The sequence below is a fragment of the Fukomys damarensis genome, unplaced genomic scaffold, assembly GCF_012274545.1.
Source record: "Fukomys damarensis isolate Sample0158 unplaced genomic scaffold, DMR_v1.0_HiC HiC_scaffold_14, whole genome shotgun sequence".
Lineage (NCBI taxonomy): Eukaryota > Metazoa > Chordata > Mammalia > Rodentia > Bathyergidae > Fukomys > Fukomys damarensis.
This window is the reverse complement of record NW_022900926.1, coordinates 43890925-43911935: the sequence shown is the minus strand read 5'-3', so window position 1 is coordinate 43911935 and position 21011 is coordinate 43890925. Positions and strand designations below refer to the sequence as shown.

At 37.8% G+C, this 21011-nt stretch overlaps 1 protein-coding gene across 8 annotated transcripts in view; it reads right to left on the bottom strand.

The window, feature by feature from the left end:
• Nucleotides 1-21011, bottom strand: part of Pkhd1 (PKHD1 ciliary IPT domain containing fibrocystin/polyductin) — a 458548-nt gene that overhangs the window by 362680 nt on the left and 74857 nt on the right. For all 8 annotated transcript variants that reach the window (XM_019208499.1, XM_010631095.1, XM_019208501.1 and 5 more), the window contains 2 exons: nt 15687-15906; nt 8984-9134 (listed from right to left, as the gene is read on the bottom strand). In XM_019208499.1, the coding sequence (XP_019064044.1) occupies nt 8984-9134; nt 15687-15906 (371 nt within the window). The remainder of the gene's footprint in view (nt 1-8983; nt 9135-15686; nt 15907-21011) is intronic.

The following is a 21011-nucleotide window of genomic DNA, read 5'->3' as shown; positions in this document are numbered from 1 at the left end:
CTTCTGAACCATAAGGTCAGGAGTAATAATAGCAGAGAGAGAAGGGAGGATTTAGGGACATGAACACACACACCTTTCTAGATCATGATCCAGTGACTAGGCCCCACTCCTAATAGCAAATTCAGTTATGAACTCATCAATGGATTAATCCACTGATGAGCATAGCACCCCCAAGATCAAATCACCTTCCAGTTCTCCCACCTTTGAACACATGACTCTTTGGGGAGATTTTAAATTTAAACCATAACAGACATGATATTAGGCAGTTTCTTTTGCAAGGTAGCTTTGATCATTCTAGATCACTGTATTTTTGTAATTTTTCAAAAATTAGCTTAGAGTTACAACCCAAAAAATAATTTGAAAAAGGATATTTTATTAGAATTGCAATGACTCTACATTTTAATTTGGGAGAACTGACTTCCTAACATTAAGAATGCCAATGACTCTCTATATTTCTTCTGATTTGAATTTTTAAATTTATATCTGTAAGTTTAGTTTCCACCAGATTTAGAAAGTTATTGTCATTCTTTCTTTAAATATTTCTTCCATCTCTCCTACCTCTTCTTTCCTTTTGCAATCCGACTTGCACAAATATTGAATTAACACTGTACCACAGATTATTGAGTATTTTTTTGTTATTCCCTCTCTTTTTTTTTTTTCTGTTCTTCAGCTTAGATAGCCTTTTCAGCTTTTCATATTTTGGGAAAGCTGTTCTCAAGTCACTGGTCTTATGCTCTGATGCTCTCTAGAGTCCAATCTCATGTTCAACCTTTCTATTGAAATTTTCCTTTCAAATAAAATTTCAGTTCTATAATTTTTGTTAATTCTTTAAAATAGTTTCAATTTCCTTGCTTTTGTGTCTTTTTCTTTAAAACTTCTAACATATTTATAATTGTTTTAAAGTATTTTCTAGCAAATTCACATCTCTGTCATTCTGTATCTATTGATTTTATTTTTACTCTATTTTTCTTCACATTTTTTATTGTAAGCTAAACCTTGTGGATACAATATTTCTGAAATATGAATTTTGTTCTCTTCTTTTAACAAGCATTTGGCTTCACCCTAACAATTTACTGAAGAACTTCATTCTAATTTACTGAAGAATAGTTTAGTCCTATTAAGCCTGATTTTCAGAACGTAATTGGGTGGGTCTAGATTAGCTTTACTCTAGTGTTGGTGAACCTATGGCACGGGTGCCACAGCAGGCTGTTTGTTATAATTAAAAGCTCTGAAAGTTTCACCATAACTGCTCTAGGGTTAAAATACCCCCATTCCTGAAAGTCATTAAGAAAGTAAACAATAACAATTGTTGGTGAGGCTGTGGTGAAAAAAGGACCCTTCTTCATTGTGTAATCTAGTACAACTATTACAAAAATTACTATGGAGATTTCTCAAAGAACTGAAATTAGAAACTCCACATGACCCAATTATCCCCATTATGTATCTTCCCCAAGGACATCATACTACATGATACATGTGTACCAGGGTTTATAGCAGCACAGTTCATAGTACCTAAGTCCTGTATATCCATCAACAGAAGAGTGGATAAAGAAAATGTGGTATCAATTTATAATGGAATACTACTCTGCTACAAAGAATGATGGATTTAAGACACTTGTAGGAAAATGGATGCACCTGGAAAATATAATGTTGAATGAAATAAACCAAACACAAGCTTATATACCATATGATATCTCTTATTTGAGTGAGGCAAAGTATAAAGAGAATAATAAAGGGTGCATAGAAGTGGACAAGGAGATGGATCTCTTGCAATAAGGAAATGGTCCCATGGAAAAAGCACAAAGAGTGAGGAGGAAAGAAAGGGGAAATAAGTAGAATAAAGTTATGCCATATACAGGAACCCAATAATTTCAATTAGTGTGAACATCATAGACCATAACATGAGCTAAGATTAATAATATCAACAAGAATGAAAAAGGGGATAAAGAATTGAAGGAGGAGGGAGGAAAGGGGAGAAAAAAGGATTAATAAAAAGAAAAACAAGCTATGATATGTACACGTAATCCCTCCCCAGAATGATTGTATATGTACTGCTGAAGTGAACACCATAAAATGATTATTAACTGCATAACTGGAAAGATGTACTGATAAAAGAAAGATAAAATATCCTCATTCCTAAAGTGTTGCCTTTTTCAAATCAATGCCCTAATACTGGGTGAAGTCTTTTCACACTAATTGATCATTACTCAAAAATCTTCCAGTTCTATGCTGTTCAATTGCTTTAGAATGTATGCTGACTTCAAGCATCTCAGTAGATATTCTATGCCAGTCCTTGTAGAAATATACTCACTACATGATTGTATAATTATTTGGCCAAAGACACAAGAGACTCCTATGCAGATTTCTGGGACTCTCCACAGAGCTCCCTTGTGTCTGGTGCCCTGCTCTACCAATCACCCCAACATCAGCAGCCCTGGTCTCCAACTCTGAATGCTCTGTGGTGTGAGACTGCTGCTCTTTGGCTGGGTTCAATTTCCCTGTGCTGTGTCTTCAGATAGAAATTCAACCTCCTGTGTGTCTCCTTTCTCCCAAGGACCACAGGCTTGTGCTCTCTGTTGACCAATGCCTGAAAATACATCCACCACTTTCACGCCATGAAAAGGAGGAGATAAACCTGAAATTCACTACTCTCTCATGATAAAAACCAAAATTCTGTCCATTCATATCTTAATTGTGCAATCAGAGCACTCAGGATTTCATAAGCCTTCTGAGTGCCATTGCCCATCAGTCTTTACTCTGACACAATCTCTCCCAAGAAGTGTCTTGCGATATTCTTCCAGGAAGGGTAGAATTTTATTTGCCTGAATCTAAAGTTGGGTAGAAAACAGAAATACAGTGTAGGATGGGGGGATTGACTTCTTTTTAAGGAAAAATTACACATCCATGCATCTTGCACACATCAGTCATATTCTCTATTCCACCTCTCTCCTGTGCTTGGTATCAAGAACATAATATCTCAATGAATCTATTTTATCCACAAATTCTGTTTTTGCTTTCTGAAGGGTGAAGTAAAAATAGATGTCTGACTTAGTCAAGAAAGAATAGTATCCTGGGGATAGAGCAATCCTATGCACTATAGATAATAAGCAACCTCCTTACCTTAATGTCTTGCCTCATATCCAAATTTGGTGCCTAATTTTCTCTCAACTCAACGCTTTTATAGGTTTCTGTGGTGTAAATTGTCTTTGTTTCATCCTTCTATTTAGATTTTATTTAAATATTCTTTTAGACACTTAATTTTGACTTTTATCCACACAGTTAAGACATTTACCATGCTCCTATTACTTTCCATTTTCTTGCAATGCAGTCTTGTCTTTTCATTTTTCCAATGAAGGGGTTTGTGTCTCTGTTTCTTTTCACCTCTTACTATGCCTACTTAAAACAAGAGGTTGCTGCTTTTTTGTGGTAATTAACTCACTCTTAACAATTGCATTATGCTTCACAGACATAATATCAACAATTTTTACTCTACTCTTACTGATTTTTAGAAGCTTTATTCATTAGTGGGTTTTGTATCCTGTGTCATCTTACCTGAAGCCATCCTTTCCTGGGTTGTCAGAGCAGACCATCTTTCAGAGCATGCACAACAGTGGTAAACTTTCTGAGTTTTGTATAACTTGTATGTCTTTATTTATCCTTATTTCAAATAGCATTTAAATGAATATAATATTCTCAATTCAAAAATCACTTCTCAGATAATTTTAACAGCATTTTTTCAAAACTTCTTTTTCTATCAATATAGTAGATTAGATGCTCACAGAAACCTCTTCAGGTTGCTACCAGTGATATTGCTAGGCAAAAAGTAGATAAGTTGGGGAAAATACGAAGCCTTTTCTGGAGGCAGATATGAAAAGAAAGCTTCCTTCCACTGTCCTTCCTTCCTTTTTCTGAGTCTATGGGGGGCTTCCAAGGTTTCCTTGGGTTTGGTCATGTTCCATATCCATCCTAACAACCCCAACAGACCAAATCCATCTCCTGTCCCCAGATGAACCCCCTTGGTTTTATGAGCCACTTTCTGGACTTCATCTTGAAAACCACAGATCCAAACACTGCATATATGGAGGGACAGAGAAAAGAAAAGGGAGAAAGGAAAGGCAAGGGAATGTTAACATGGCAATTCTCATTAATTTCCAGATGTCTGACCCATCCTAATCGTGGAATTTCTTGGAGAGATCTACTGAAAACTATAGCTGTATTCTAGTTTTCTCTAAACATGCTTTGATTTGTGTTGATTATACTGTAGCTTCTCTAGCCATCCAACCAAACTTATTACTTGTACTTCAGAAATCCCTCAAACCTTCTGGTTTCTTTGTGATATTCTGTTATATTTTCCAGAACTCTTTGGAATTTTTTTCCATTTCTAATATGTTTACTCTTGTTTTAGTCTGTCACAATGTTTTATACATAGTACAATAATCAAATAAAAGAAAATTTTACATTTCCTAAAATGGAAAGATGACCAATTGTACCTATTCACTTATAAATCATTCATTCAATAATTTTAATTGAATCCTGTTATTATAATAAGTATAATTGTAAGCTTTGGGGAAATAGCAGTGAAGAACAAAGTTCCTCTTCTCATGTAGCTAAATCATGGAATGCTATACAGACACCCCTCATTTAGTGACTGAGTTTGTTCCTTCAACTAGGCTGTCCAGTGACTTGGTCCCTAAAGAAGGAACTGTTTGTAGTATGTACATTACAATATTCAGAACAAAGAATTGATCAAAAGAAACTCCAATTTGATGACTTTCCTTTTATTTTCAAAACTCTTACATATACTACTGTTATGTATAACAGAACAAAGCTATAGTGCTGTACTATACAGTATAACTGACAAAATTATAGTACTGTACTATAGAAGACATCATAAGACAGCACTCCACTCACATTCTTGTGTCCTAAGTCTGAATGCAGGTCATAAATCCCAGCAGTGAGGCATAAGCTTGATCAGCATACCTCAGTAGGAAGTCTGAACAGCTGTTAAACAGGTAGTTTGTTATGAGGGGGATATTTGTGCATACATTATAAATACAAGTTAGGGAAACAATACAAATAACATAAAACATCTTTGCGTGTAAAAAGGTATGTGTATACTTATATCTATATGTATTTATTCAGTCATCAAGTCTTGACTATCAAATGTGACCCGTCTTTCCATTCCTTCTGCTATTTCCCTATTCTAGTTACTTCTCACCAGGATAAGCTCCAGCTCTCCCTGGATTTACAAATCAAATCATCCCATATCCAACTACCAGACTATTGTGATGAAAGCACACCTTTGATCATGCAATGGCTCCTTCAGGATTAATTGCCACCTGCTGAACTAAGGGACCAAACACAACCTTAGATCACAATTTTCAATCTCAGTATGCCTGCAACTCATTGGCATCCTACACAGGTACCATGCTCCTCTCACTATTTCTGGGAATTTTTGTCTCAGTGCTGCATAAATGTTGGTTATGCTACCAGAAATACCTTTCATCTGATCCCCTAAACACCTGAACTTTACCTGGTCTTCATGGCACAATGCAAGTGCCACCTACTTCAATAGAGATCAGCTGATAGACCTTCTGAAAATGATGGGGCAGAGCTTGCATGCTTGTGACACGGGAAAAGGCACATTTCAGGCAATACTTCCCAAGTGAGGGCACCAGCGCAGGTGCTAGACCCACAAGAAATGCTGAGACTAAATAGTTCCACAGACAAGCAAGTTTGGATATTTCATCCCATCACTCTCCATAGAAATTCGCATCATGTGGTTATATACTGAATGTTCTTAAATATCCTCTGGAAGGAAAAATAATTCTATATTCTCTACACTACTATTTCTTCCTTCTCTGAATCTATCATGGTGTTTCAAGGTATCTACATATACATAATGTGTGTATGCGTAATTTTTTAAACCCAGCTTTTATAAATTGACTTTAAAAATCTGTTATCGCTAAATAAAATAAATAATTCATTCTGTGGAATCAGTGTACTAAGGTTCTCACATGGGAAATTCTTGAACTTGAAAGTGGAACCTGGGTTCTATACCTGATTAAGCAGCTATAAGAAAATTAGTGGGTTTTGTATCCTGAGTCATCTTACCTGAAGCCATCCTTGCTTGGTTTGTCAGAGCAGACCATCTTTCAGACAATGCACAACCTAACAAACCTAACGTAGACACACATCCTCACAAAGGTGCTGTGTTATTCCCAGGCCAAAGTAAGAAAATTAAATACCCAAACATGAGCAGTGTAACACATCACATATGGTTGACAAGCCCAAGTAAGGTACATGCACATCCTGAGAGTAAAATATTATCCAAATAGAATTATTAATTGTGGATCACGCGCTCTAAAAAGCATCCTACATTGGGTGATCAATCCATTACATGGTCATTTAATTATAAACCTTCTATTAGTAGTCTTCATTATGTCCAATTCCTGAAACAAACCAATTCACCCTACCTGAGATTGGAATGAAGAACCAACAATTTCCCAATTATCTAGAGTATTGTTTGTGTGTGTGTGTGTGTGTGTGTGTGTGTGTGTGTGTGTGTGTCTACTTAGCTGTAGTTTTCCCTAACTTTCAACATACTATCTGGTCAGTATGACAGGAATTGTGCCCAGAGACCTTTGTTTCATTCTTTAGAACCCTAAAGGGATTAATTCAAGTCTTAAATGCTAACTGTTTGCTGCAAATCTCTGATATGGTTTCCCATGTCCTCCTGGCTTACTTAATAAACTGTCCTGCTCCCCGTAGACTATTTTAAACTAAGACATTATTACACTTGAGTGCAACTTATCACATCTGGAAACTACAACTGTGGTACTTCTCTCCTCCTCAATCTTCAGAACAGGAGTTTCCTTAGTACTAGTGCTAGCCTAGTGTGTTTTGACAAGCATGCTACCTACTTTCTGAAGATTAAATGACTTACTTCCCCTCACAATGATTTAAGCCTGTTTGAGTTATGATGTCAAATAACAAGCTATATGCCAGGCCACCCCTTTCTGGGAGAACCTTAGTTAATTCATCTCTGAAATGAGATAATTGGTCAAGACGGTATGCAATACTCTCTCCAACTGTGATGAAATAACTTCAGATATATACTGTTTTGAAACTTATCTACTCTGGATATGGCCTCATGTAATGATAGAAGCCCTTTTCCATATTGTTTTCTTTAGAACTCAATAATTAAGGTTTGTATAAATATTTACAAATGAGTGAGGCATTTACCCTCCAAAAAAACTCAGCTCTGAGTTGATGAAAAAGTAAATAAAATCTAAGTGAAATAATCTCACTAAAACAGCAAGCACGACTCAGAAATAATTCTACATCACTTGTTAGCAATATTACTGGTAAACTATCATAGCCAATAAGGGTTAGCACTGTGTAAGATCAGTTTCAGTGGCTCATATGTTTGTTGTAAGCCTCACAACTGTATCAGGTGGCAACTAAAATTATCCCCATTTTATAGATAAGAAAATTGAGGCACAGAAGGGCTCAATAATTTACCTGAAGTCCTCCCAAACAGCAAGTGATATATTCAAACCTAAGCAGTTTAGCACCAAAGCTCACATACTTCACCACTGTGCAAACCTGCCTCTCCTTTCCTTTTACCAGCATTTGTTCACATGAGCATCCCAACAACACTAGATTACTATCCTCCCAGACACAAACTGAGGCCCAGATAAGCTGAACAATTGCTCTCTCTGTGTCCCACAGCAGTCCTGCCTCACTACAAAGAACTTTTGAAATGTCTCTGTAAGCTGACTGCTGAGAAAGAGGCCTAGAGTAAAGTGGAGTGTGGGATTTGGGAAAATGTTTCTGGAAGGGCAGAATTAACCACAGCATCTAATTGCATGCAAGAGGCATTCGGAGGTGGGGGCACGATGAAGCAGAAAGTAACAGCCCTGAGCAATCACCTAGGAGGAAAGTAAAGAGGAGAAGAAACGAACAGGGGCCAGCCAGTAGGTACTCAGGAAACAGCTTAGGAAGGACAAGTGAAAAGTATTTTTTCTGTAGCTACATACATTTATAGCACCAATGCAAAAGTTATACAAAAACACAGATGACAAACCCAGGAAGTATATGGCTTTGAATTGGGATGGAGCGACTGATACAACACTCACAAGAGACTTTGGACTAGTGTACGGCACATAATAGGCACTTAATAAATGTTCATTTCAAATAAAAGAGACAAAGGGCAAACTCTAAGAATTGCTTTCATAAAGAGAAAGGCACCTAGGGGAGTAGATGCTCAATAAATATTATTTTTGTCTGTGTACAGTGAGAAGCCTGGGGAGTTGTAAAAGATTATCTGATATATTTCCAAAAAGCTCTTAGCCTTGATTCAGTCCTCACAAATTCACTGGGGAGGCTGTGGAATCTGTGATTGGGCACTTTAAGGACACATTCTTAGAAAAGCAACTTGGAGTGGTGCGGATGATTTCAAAAACAGATAAACTGAGGTAAAGAGGCTGGACAACAAGGCTGCGCTGTCCTTCCCAGATGTCATTTCTGGTGTTACCACTCTGCTCCCCCACCAAACAGAAGAATGGGACAGACAAGCAACACTGCCGTCCTACCACGCTGAGGATGGCTCAGTGATTTGGAAGTCTTCCAAAAAGGCCTGGTGAAATCGTGGGCCATTTATTTTATGAAGAAAAAAAAAAACAGAGATACCCTTGCAAATGTGCATCCAGAAATCAGGACAAAATGCTGAGGAGATTATCTGTTCAGAATTTGTTTTAAAAGAGCCCAGGCAGCATTCATTTATTTTTGAGAAAATATATGATTAACCATAGTTAACTACAAATTCAGATGTTGTGCATTAGGCCAGCTCCTCAAAGTTTGAGAGCATTTAATATTATATATCGCTGCCATTTGGACTAAATTGTTTTTTTAATGTACACAATATTACAAATTTAATTTGAGCCGTTTGAATCAGTCTGTAAAAAAGATTTGATTATACCTGAGTGTTCTGGCCCCAGCTTTTCCGTATCTCAGTAATCTTGGTGGTAATTGGCTGATTAGGCGGCTCACACTCCATCTCTGCCTCAGTTTCCATGGTAATGGCACAGGAGCTATTATAGATGAGAACTTCATCTCTTTCCACTTTAGGGCTGAAACGAGAGGGGAGGTTAAATGGGGTGTCATCAATCTTAATGAAATGCAATTATTTTTACTCTTATTAATCATTGCAAGCCATTAGCTTGTGGCAACTACAGACCACCATTTGTCAAATTTTGCAAATTTCTGTAATTTTGTTTCCATTCTTTTATTGTTTATTTGTTTTTCCTTTATCTGTTCACCCTGCAATGAAAATGCACACAGTAAATATCTTTCACTGAGGCCTTTCTTATTTTCCAAATCCATTAGGAACATTAGCAAAAGGTTCCACAAACTCAACTTAACAAGCAATGAACAGACAAGACTTCCAGTCCCAAAAATGGAAGCTGATGTTGGACAGAGTTTTGATTTTGATCTTTTTCTTTCCCCCTTCTCTCTTCCTGATCTTACTCACACTTAGGGTTGGGGGAGTGAATTGCCTGAATCCCCCCAGGGCAGATGGAGAAATTGGAAAACCCATACAACTGGCTAACTGGTCCCTAATTCCAACTGTGAAAAAATGAGCTCATTTAGGCTTTCAATTCCCTCTCCCCAGCTGATAGCAATGAGGCTCTGTTGCTAGCAGTGGAACATTAACTTAGTAAATTAATTAAACTTACTTAACAGCCCAGACTAAAGAGATTCGATATATGTGCCAGTTATACTACCAGCCACTCACTTTAAAAGTCCCTTTGCTTTAAGGAGAGAAGCCAGACTGGATTTAAAATGAAAAACAACAATGTAGCATCACAGAAAGTCTAAAACATGCAGGCCAGAGGAGGTAAGAGCACGAATATTGAAGGGAATCATCCCCAACAGGTGTGATATTATTCAAAAATAATCTTGGCTCTAGGCAGTGTTGCAACTAGCTAAAATATTATTAGTAATAATAATGTTTGATGTTTTCTACTTCCCATCAGTATCCTATAGATCTCATGTCAACTTGTTAATTAGATAAAGGTATATAATATGTAACCCAAACAGATCAGGGGATTTGCATACAGTCAAATACAATATTATGCAGCACGAAGACAAGAAGCCAGGCATCCTGCTTCTGAGAGCAGTGCTCTCTAGTTTTCAAATATTGGTTCCTAACTGAACATCAGGGATGAAGATGGTAGATCTATGGGTAGACCAGGAAAGGTGGAAGAAAGGGTGAAGGTCGTCAATTGAGAAACTATAAATTATTTCAAACCATGGCACCTCTTTTTCAAACCAAAGTTGCAATGGTTTTTCCTACAATATGCCGGAAATAATGAGCAGGTTAACTCACATCTCACCACACAATCTTCTCATCTTCATGTGCAAATATTCTCAGCTCTGTATCTACCTAAGACATGACTTCCATACCCACTGTCCTCTCAGCCTGTTGAGAGGCACCAGTATTTTAACATCAGGCCACTCAAAACCGAGCAAAATTCAGGCTGACCAGTGGGACTCTGGTCTCCCTTTGCATGAGCCCTCCAACCCGCTGCTCCGATCATGCTCATTTTGTATCCCTCAGAGTCGCAATTGCTGGAAGATCTCACATGCTGTATTTTCTCAGCTGATTTGGTGAAAAGCACTAGCATGCAAAGGATAGGTTTGGAAGCAGATCAGTTTCATTTGAATCCTAGCACCAGTCCTTACCATCTACATGATACTGAAAATGTTACCCTTTGGTTTCCACATCTGTAAACTGAAGTCACCAATAATGGCATATTTATTTTGTGGAGATACTCAGCAAAGGAAAATGAAGAATAAGAAAAGTATTAGCAGCTGGGTGTGGTGGCACACATCTGTGTCCCTAGCATTTTGGGAGGTTGAAGCAGGAGGAGAGAGAATTAGAGCCCAGCTGAGCAACTTAGAAACTTAGTGAGACCCTAGCTCAAAATAAGAAAGGGCTGGGGATGTAACTTAGTGTGAAAGCCCTGGGCTCAATCCCCAGTAGTGGGAAAAAAACGGATGAGAAGATTATCACCAAACCTGGTACACAATAAGCACCTGGTAAAGCCAACTTTTACTACAGTTTTTAGTGGTGATTGTAGTGGTGTGGTATTTTTGCTGAAATGTAAATATGGGAATTAACATTTATTACTGCTATATTTCATCTCACTGATGTAAAACCTTTGCTCAAATACACTTTAAATCAAGACCCTATGTTCTAGCTATAAATCCGTGTAGCTAAGCCATCATCCCTGCTGTAGACCAAACCTCCAGATAAAAACTACATTCATTCGTACAATGTCAGTCATACAAGATTCAGAAAGGAAAAACAAATGATACAGCTTCTAAAATTAAAATGCAAATATTAAAATATAATGAAATAGTATGAAAAATCAAAACAGACTTTTAAAACATCTGACTCCTAAGTAATTTGAGGCTTGTGTTAGGCTACTTTGGGCTTTGCATCTAGAACTTTTTTGTTGTTACTGGGGGTGGAGTTGTTAGAATATTGAGGCAGTCTCCCTTTATATTCACATCATAAATCACTTATGAACATATAAAAAAACCCAAAATTGGTTTACCACACCATCACCCTCTCTGTGAATTGGTTCCCAAAAACCACAAACCACCTTGATTAATAATTCTTCCTAGAATGTTGTCAAGGATAATATCAAGCTTAGTTGCCTGAATTTCCAAAATTTTCCCTTTTCTCTTCATAGTTAATTCATTTTCTCTGTCCCTGGGCTCCAATGGCAAAGGCGAGAGAGAAGTGAGCCTCTGCATGTTTGCCTGTTAGGGATACACTGTCATCCCAGTCATGTCCTTCCCTCTCCGGACAGCGTTGAACCCTTTCTCTTAGCTTTTCCTTGTCCCTGATTATTGTTCTAGAGACTTTTTCTTTAACCCATCAACAAAATTAGCTGACACATCAGGATATCACAAAGTGACTGACATTTATAAAATTTCAAAGTTTCTCAATAATTACTTTTACTCCACAATAATTTTATAAATTAAGGAATATAATTGACCAGATTTAAATAAAAATATAGATAGCAATATATGTACAATATAGATATGATGTAGATAGATGCACACACATACCCATACACATATGTATGCACCTAAATATTTAAGAAAATTTGGTAAAAATGTTTTGATTCAAATGGTGGCCAAGATAGTTCTAGAACCTACGATTCCTGCCTCCCAATCTATGGCTCTTCCGAACGGACTCATCAGATCCTGAAAGAGGCAGGTAGTTTTCTTGTGTGTGCTCTTGGAGATAGGTAGTAAAAACACATGCGGGCATTCTACCTCCCCCACTTGCTTTCCAAGGCCCTGATCTCGCTGACTACAGCTCAGTGAAAACTCTCACCACAGATGCTAAGGGCACATTGAGTCAGAAGCCTGCTTCCAGTCCCAGCTCTACCTTGGAAAGTGACTACATCTTTACATAGAAGAGAATCCAAACCCTTTACCCCTCAAGATCTTGCACACCTCCCCAAGACCATTTTCTTCCCTCACTTGGCACACGACCGTTGTATGATACATAGTGTGTTTTCTATTCACTAAAACAGCTACTGTCCTTCCTTCTCCCTCTTCTCACATTCTCCCCTAATGCCTGGCCACCTTCTTCTCTTCTTACCTTAAAATGCAAGGATGAGGGCCGGGAATTTAGCTCGGTGGTTCCCCCACCTGCCTCGCAAGTAGAAGGACCAGAGTTTGATCCCCGGTACCAAAAAAACAAACAAACAACAACAAAAAAAAAATGCAAAGATGATCAAAAATATAATGAATGTTTACTTTTTTTAAAAAACCTATGACAGAAAAAGACACACTGCCAAGAATGATGGGTAAGTGTGTTTGAAACAAGGGGAGAATTTGAGAGTGTTTAATAACAATGTGCCTTTTACTGTAAAAAAAAGTTTTTGTTTAAACTTTCACCATATTTTGTGATCACTTCCACTGATAAACCATTTTGATAATTTCTGTCAATTATAAGCATTACCATATGTCCTCATCTACCTTAACCACAAACTCATATACACAGGCACTGAGCTGCTTAACAGCCTTTGGCTCCTCCCCAAGGTCAAAATGCCCAAGAAAGGTAAACAGTTTGAATTGGTTTAGGACATCAAGGTAGCCATGATATCACGACTAAATACATTTCTGAAAGGAGAACTTCCAGAACTGCTTCAGAAAGTAGCAAGAACAGGATATATGTGCTTGAAGTGAGGGTATGGGTATTTTCAGTGGCATTAATGGCAATGTACCCTTTACCATCAGAATTTTATTTAATTTTAAACATTCACCATAATTTTTGAACACACCTGATAAGAAACACTTCTTCAGGAGGCTACTCAGAGCTTGCCACCTAAAGTAACCCCATTATTTTCTATCATTTTAGAGCACTTATTATGACATGATATTATCCTATTTATTGACTTTCTCCTCTGCCCCTGAAGGCAGAACTTTTCTATCTCATCACTGTTGAGTCACCAGCACCTGGCACAACATCTACAGCATAGTGTGTACCTAACAAAAGATGGGTGGATGACAGCAGGACAGGTGGATCAGGGACTGGGTGCACCTATGCCATAGATGCATGTTTGCCTTTGCCAAATAACACAAAGCCAAGGTGCTAGAGCTGGTGGGGTAATACAGCTTTGGATGGAAGTGGGCCCCCTAAGAAGAACCTAGTCCTCTAGGTTCACAGGAATAATCATAAGAGAAACCAAGCAAGCTACTTGGCACATGACCCTTGTATAATGTGTAGTGTGTTTTCTATTTACTAAATCAGCATGTACTCACTAGAGAAATAAAAACTCAATAAAGAAAATAAATACAATCATTACTTCAGCTACCTAGAAGTGGGCACTCTCAGCAATTTAGAATACATCCTTCCACTCTTTTCTAATCCTCCATGTGTGCAAAAATGCATATACAAAGTTTAACAGTGGGATTAAACTAATATATGAATATATATTAATATATTAATTTGGGAACTTTGATTTTCATTTCCTATTGGGTCAAATATTATTTTTAAAGGTTTCTTAGTATCATATCATTTTAAACTTATTTTAAATATTTTGTGTACCTAAGACTTCAAGATCATGGCAGTTTGTAAATACCACACATTCCTATCTGCGTTACTAAAATCACAGAAGTGAAATTGCTGAGTCACAGAATATGGAGAATTCTAAGGTTTTTAATCAGTGTTTTGCCAAATCATCCTCTAAAGATCACACTAACTCGCCTTCCAACCAACCACAAAGCACTGTGTGGGTTATCCCTACGCTTATCAACACTAAGTATAAACTTTGTTCAAATCATAGGGCACTTAATTTTTACTCAGGTAAACACACTTACTTTTGCCTGTTGCAATAGCCAAAACACTGAGCAGGCCTTTTCAAATGACATTGATAAGGCAAGGGATTTAGCTCAGTGGCACCACGCCTGCTTCGCAAGCACAAAGCCCTGAGTTTGATCCCTGATACTGGAAAAAAAATATAGATATAGATATAGATATAAATATAGATATATATAGATATAGATATAGATACACACACACATACATATATATTTCCAACTTTTAAGGGGGTCTGAGGTTCAATTGCCTCAGCCACTTCCTAGAGCAATGCAGAAGAGCATGGAGAATCCAAGGGCACGGCTCTGGGGATTCAGATAAAGTTTGGATTCAGTGGAGCAGGAACTGCTGACATCTCCACATCCAGCATTAGTGAGTTCTGAAATCCAGTCTCGCCTTAGTACAACCCTCATGGCCCATAAGCCAAGTTCTTCACACTCTCCTAGGCAGCAACTTGTCAAGGAGGATTGTCTTTTCCTCTAGCTAAACACTAAATTCCAGTGTCAAGGTCCTTTGATAACAAAGTATCTCAGGACACTAAGAAATCATATGGCCATAGAAAGAACTGGTTGTCTCTCTTTCCTCAGAATTGGTCCTGTGTGTTTTTATATTTTAAAAGGAAACTAGATCTTCATTACACAATCACTCTATTTAGATAACAAATAAAGAGTAATGTTCAGTCTTGCAATACCACCTGCACAGGAACAGAATTGCTGGATGCAGTTAAGGCCATCCAGTGCCAACAACATGATCACACTTTTTTAAAATTTCATTTAGAGAAGTGGTATAGTGTGGAAGGTTGTGGTATTTATTTTTTAAATTTTTTAACTTCAAAAAATCCTTGTGAGCTATGGCTTCTAAATCCTAGATTACAGTAATTCAGCTGTGCAATGCTCCCCACTCTTTGAATAAACATTGTGCAATCTGCTGGATTTCTCTATGATTTTTTTTCATACTTGTGAATCTGTTTGGAAAGAAAAGGAAAAAAGCCTTCTGTTTTTCATAATGTCTAATCTTTATCCCCATTGGCATTCACCAGATGTTGCTTTGGATCAGAAGATAAATATTAAAATCTAAGCAAGAACAAAGTGAGCTGTTTTCTGGGCAGATTTTTCAGATGTTCTCTTGAACACTTGAAAAAGACAGGAGATGCTTTGATATGCAGGCAAACTGGAATCCATGGCTGAAGGCCCCTTCAAAACAGTCACAGCCACCACTTCCTGAGCCCCATCCACCCAAGCTGTTTGGTCTTGGTGGGGACAGAAGACAGAGTTACCTGATGAAGAGGCCTGAGAAGGATGGAAAGGCTGACTCTGTCCACTGATCTGATGTAAGGACACATGGGGAACTCTCTTCACAAATGTAAAGGTAAGGCCAGGACTCAGCCAGTCTCTGTGTCCCCACCGTGACAGTCAAATCACACTGCACATAGGTGCGGACGATGGCTTCACAGCTGTCCTCTTCTGGTTTCAGGCCACAGAGGAAAGCCAAGGACACTGTGGGAAATAGTTACCATTAGGTCAAGTAAGTCCACAGAAAGAACTGAAGGCCTCATGCTGTTTCATGAATGAAGTGTAAATATACCAGCCAACATGAGATTGAAAATAGATATAATACATCATTTTAATTTTATTTTTCATTAATACATTTTTGTAATACCTAACGATTAGAATCCTCGTGGGGACTTGGTTCATGTACATCACATCTCCATTCTGTTCTCATCCCCCTCCCTTTCTCTCCTTCCCTGTTCTATCTCTCGGTCCCCTATCTATTTGCAGAAGATCCATCTCCCTGTTTCCTATCATCTATCTTTTACACTGCTTTTTATTTATAGTTTGTTTTTCATATAAGAGAAACCATAAATACTGAAGCTTGTGTGTTTTTTTATTCCACTTAAAATTATGGTCTCAGAGTACATCTATTTTCCTATCAATGACACAAGTTTATACTTTACAACACTTCGATCTGCTTGCTCCTCCCTAGGTTCATTCTCTTCCTCCTCTTCAGAAATAACCACTTGGCATTTTAAAAATAGTTTTAGCAAACAGGTTTGTATCACTAAACAAGAATTTATTCAGTTATGTTTTTTACTTTTACAAAATATGATATATGACAACTCATGGATCTGCTTTTCTCATTCACTATCATATTTCTAAGATTGACCCTATTGCTGCTTGTGACTATATGGCCAGTACATACTCACTGCTGTTCAATACTGCATTGCATGAAAGTATTACAATGTTTTTACCAATAGAGTATTCAGTATTTTGAGTATTTTGAAATATTTGCTACCATAAAAGCATACAAATTTTTCTAGAGTTAAAATAGCCTATAAAGGAAATAGCTTGCTTTCATCTCTTAAACACATAGGTGTAAGCAAGGATTTTCTGAACAGAACCCCAGTTGTATAAGAAATAACATCAAGAACCAACAAGTGGGATTATATCTAGTTAAAGAGCTTCTGCACAACAAAAGAAACAACCAACCGAGTGAAGAGAATACCTATAGAATGGGGGGGGGTTGCCAACTATTCCTCAGACAGAGGACTAATACTTGTAATATATAAAGAACACAAAATAATTAAGCCCCCACAAAATAAAAGACCCAATCAAAGAATGAGCAATTCTAATGAGCATTTTTCAGAAGAAGTATAAATTCATGAAAAAATATTTAGTATTTCTGGCCATCAAAGAAATGCAAATTCAAACAACAGTGAGATTCCATCTTCCTCCAGAAAGAATAGCTATAATGAAGAAATCAAACAATAATAAGCGCTGGGGAGACTGTGGTGGGAAAGGAACCCTTCTACATTTTTGGTAAGAATGTAAACTACTATAGCCATTGTGGAAATCAGTATGGAGTTTCCTCAAAAAACTAGAAATTCTCTTCTACCTAGATATTCCCCTTGTATCCTTTTGAAAGAGACAAAAACATCACATTACAGTGATACATGCATACCCAAGTTTATAGCAGCACAACTCACCACAGTGAATCTTGGAAGCAGCCCCCTCCCCACGAGGAATATAATCATTATGTACTATGTGCATAATCATAATCATTATGCAAACATGTACTAACAAAAAATGAAAAGAAAACAGCTTGCTTTCAAATGGTAGGAACAAGTTCAACTTTACAAGATAGTGCCAAAGTGAGTGTGCCATTTTATATACCTACAGCTATGTTTATCAGTTGCCAATATTCCACACAATTATCACACTTGAAATTACTGACCTTTAATTTTTCACTCATCCAAGTGTGCATAAAATCATATCTCACCATGGCCTTAATTTCCATTTTCACCATTAATTTTTAGGTTGAGAAATATTTTATGTGTAGTAATAAATCATGTCTTTTTCCCTCAAAATTTGTATTATGTCATCAGGCTAATTTTTATTGAGCTGTTTATCTTTTCTTATTGGTTTGTATATTTGGGCATTAATTCTCTGGATGTTATATAACTACAGTTACCTTTTCTTCTTTCTCTTCCTCCTCTTCCTCCTCTCTCTCTCTCTCTCTCTCTCTCTCTTTCTCTGTAGGGTCTCATTGTGTACTGTAGCCTGGCCTTGAACTCATTATGTAGCCCAGACTGACCTCCATCTCGGGGCAGTTCTCCTACCTCAGCTTCCCACATGCTGCTATTACAGATGTGTGCCACTATCCTGACTGGCTGCTGTTACCTTTTTCAAATTTGTGACTAGGCTTTTTACTGTTCAAGAGATACTGACTCATAGAAGTTCTTAAATTGTCATGTAATCATGACCACTAGCATAAAAAGGAAAAGCAAGTACTCAAAGCTTTTTAAACCTCAAGTTATTTTACTCTGGGTCATGGGACACCTGTCAAAAGCATCACTAAGGCAAAATGACAACAGTCCTTAACTGGAAGATGAATAAATTTCTACATGAGATGGTTTAGGAGCAACTCTGTCTGAAAAACAAAACTGTCCATCCTGCTCCCTCTGCAGCTAGCCTGTCCACATGGGCACTCAACGACTGTTGCTGACTGTGGCCTTCAGCTCAAGTTTGCCCACCTCGTCCCTGTGCTGCCAGCTGAGGGCGTAGGAGGTAAGCATGCGGGAGAGTCAGTAGTTCTGCAGCCACACCCAACTCTCCTTTCCTTTCCATTGCTGCTCCTTTCCAAAGCACCTGGCACCTAGAAAGATCTCTGTGACTGTGTTTTGAATGGACAGTAACAAGAAAAATGAGTGACAGCAGGATTCTCCTGTGGATAAACAAAACCTGGGAACTTGTCAGTTAGCAGGCCCCAAGGCAAATAAAAACAGGCTCAACACCTATAAAATAATGAATTCATTATAGGTGATTAAGTGGATGCATATTGACAAGGTGGATTATGAAAAGCACCCAGGACTGAGGATCAAAATCCATGGGTTTTACTCAAAGTTCTGCCACTAAATAGCTCTGTGACCTTAATCGCTTTAGCTTTTCATGCCTTGCGGAAAAGCTAAAGTTTCCGTGAAAAAGCCATTTGGTATAATTCAAGGTATAAATGCAAGAAACCCAAAGATCAAAGATCTTGCTTGTTTTAAACAAATGCAAAGTATTAGTTTCATGTAACAGGATGTTTTAGCAACTCATCATATGAAAAAGTAAAATTCTTCTTCAGTAAGAAATACAATTTTAGGGGAAGGTAAAGATCAGTAGCCCCAAAAGTAGCAAAAGAACTTTTTTGCACTCCATCTGTAGTTAACTCCTCCTGCCCCATTCATGAAAAGGAAACACACCAGAGCTGTCACATAGGAAAAATCAAAAATGGAAAAGTTCGGGTTCAAAGACACCATCTATAACTTGAAATGTGAAACATCATCTATGATGCAAAGTCAAACTGAAGAATAAAATTCAAAGCAAGGGTCAGAATTCAAAGTGACCTTGGTAAATTAAAGAAATTTACAGAGATAAACAAAAGACCAGATGAAAAAAAGCAAGGCAGTAAACCACAGAAGAAAAACAAACAAATTACATAAATATGAGAACAGTCCCACTGTGCACAGCCATGTTAGAAATACACAGAGAGACTGGAATTGCAGTAGGTAACTGCAAGACTATAAACCAGCAAGACAATAGTGTGATTTTTAATAAGATTTTAATTTTTGGTACTGGGGATCGAACTCAGGACCTTGCATTTGTGGAGCCAGCACATATGGTGCCACTGAGCTAAATCCCCAGCCCCATAGTGTAATTTTTAAAACAAACGTGGGGCCAGGCCATACACACAGGCTATGACACTGCCCACTATGGCTCGAAATTGATTACCCAGAAGAACCACCTACTCTGAGGCTTCAAAGTAGGCAAGAATGTAGGGTTTCAGAGAGGGAGCAGAAAAGAAGGATACAAACGCTTCTTTGGAAAGTTGCTTTCTCAGTGAGTCCCAAGAACACTTTTCTGACAATGCCATGGTGGCTGCTCCAAGGAGCACAATTTGAGAGCTTCCGCCTTCACTGACTGAGGCGGCCCAGCCTTCCAAGGACCTCTGTCCAGCCTCGGGTCATAACTGTAATGAAGCTGATTATATGCAGTCCTATCTGGAAAAGAGACTTGTTAGTAGTTTCCAGTAATTTATAAGACAAAGCCCCTTTGACCGTTCAATGTCCATAAAATTATAGATGTCATTCAAAAAAGAAGTAGAAGAATGAAAAAGAAGAGGGAGAAACCATCAATCACATACTCAAAATATTTTATCCAGTTTCGGAAGGCAGACAGAATCTCCAAATCTCATCTGGATCCTCAGCAAGAAATTATCTGGAGGTGGTTGTCACAAGTTCCTCTCCACCTTGAGACAATGTGATTAAGGTCTTTTGAAGACTTGTTTGTGAAAGAGGAAAATACAGTGGTCAAATGATCCGGTTCTCTAAATGTGATTTTTTTTTCACAATTGATGAGTGTCTCATGACACCTAGTGGTAATTCTAAGAGTTACACCTCCAGCTGAAAAATCAAGAAATTTTGAGATCCTTCTTCTAGAACTCAAACCCTTTTAAATACAACGATTTCGTTCTTCTTCCCCTGGGAGTTAACAACTTCCAATGTATCACAATTTACCTGGCCTTGAGATCTCATTGATTTTTATGTTGTCCCTCTAGTACAAAATAGCTTCTCTTCCCCACCCCTTTTTCCTCATCTATGACAATGCAGTATAAACTGCCATCACAATAGTATTAGCCATCACAGAATTTTTTCCAAGCTCAGATGAAGGGACTTTTTCATCAATTTGTATATACCTATCTGAACTTCAAGTTGCAGACCAAGAATTAGGAACGGAGCTCAAAACACTACTCTAAAAGCATATGTGAAAATGGTTTTAAGAGCAAAAGGTATGAGAACTGGGGTTATGCAACTAAGATAAAAACCTGGATAAATTTGAGGCCTCTCAAGTACGACAGGCCCTGCAGTAATTTCTTCCCTTTGATTTGTTTCCCCCTACAGCTCAATTGAGTAATTACCGTGTGAAACCACAGGTGATTTGCACCTTCCCCTGTAATCTCTCCACCCGTAAACACCAGGCTTTCTATGCCTCAATTTGCATAATAACTTTGCACCTTAAAGTAGTGAGCCGTTATAATGTTTTTATGTGAATGTTTTATTTTT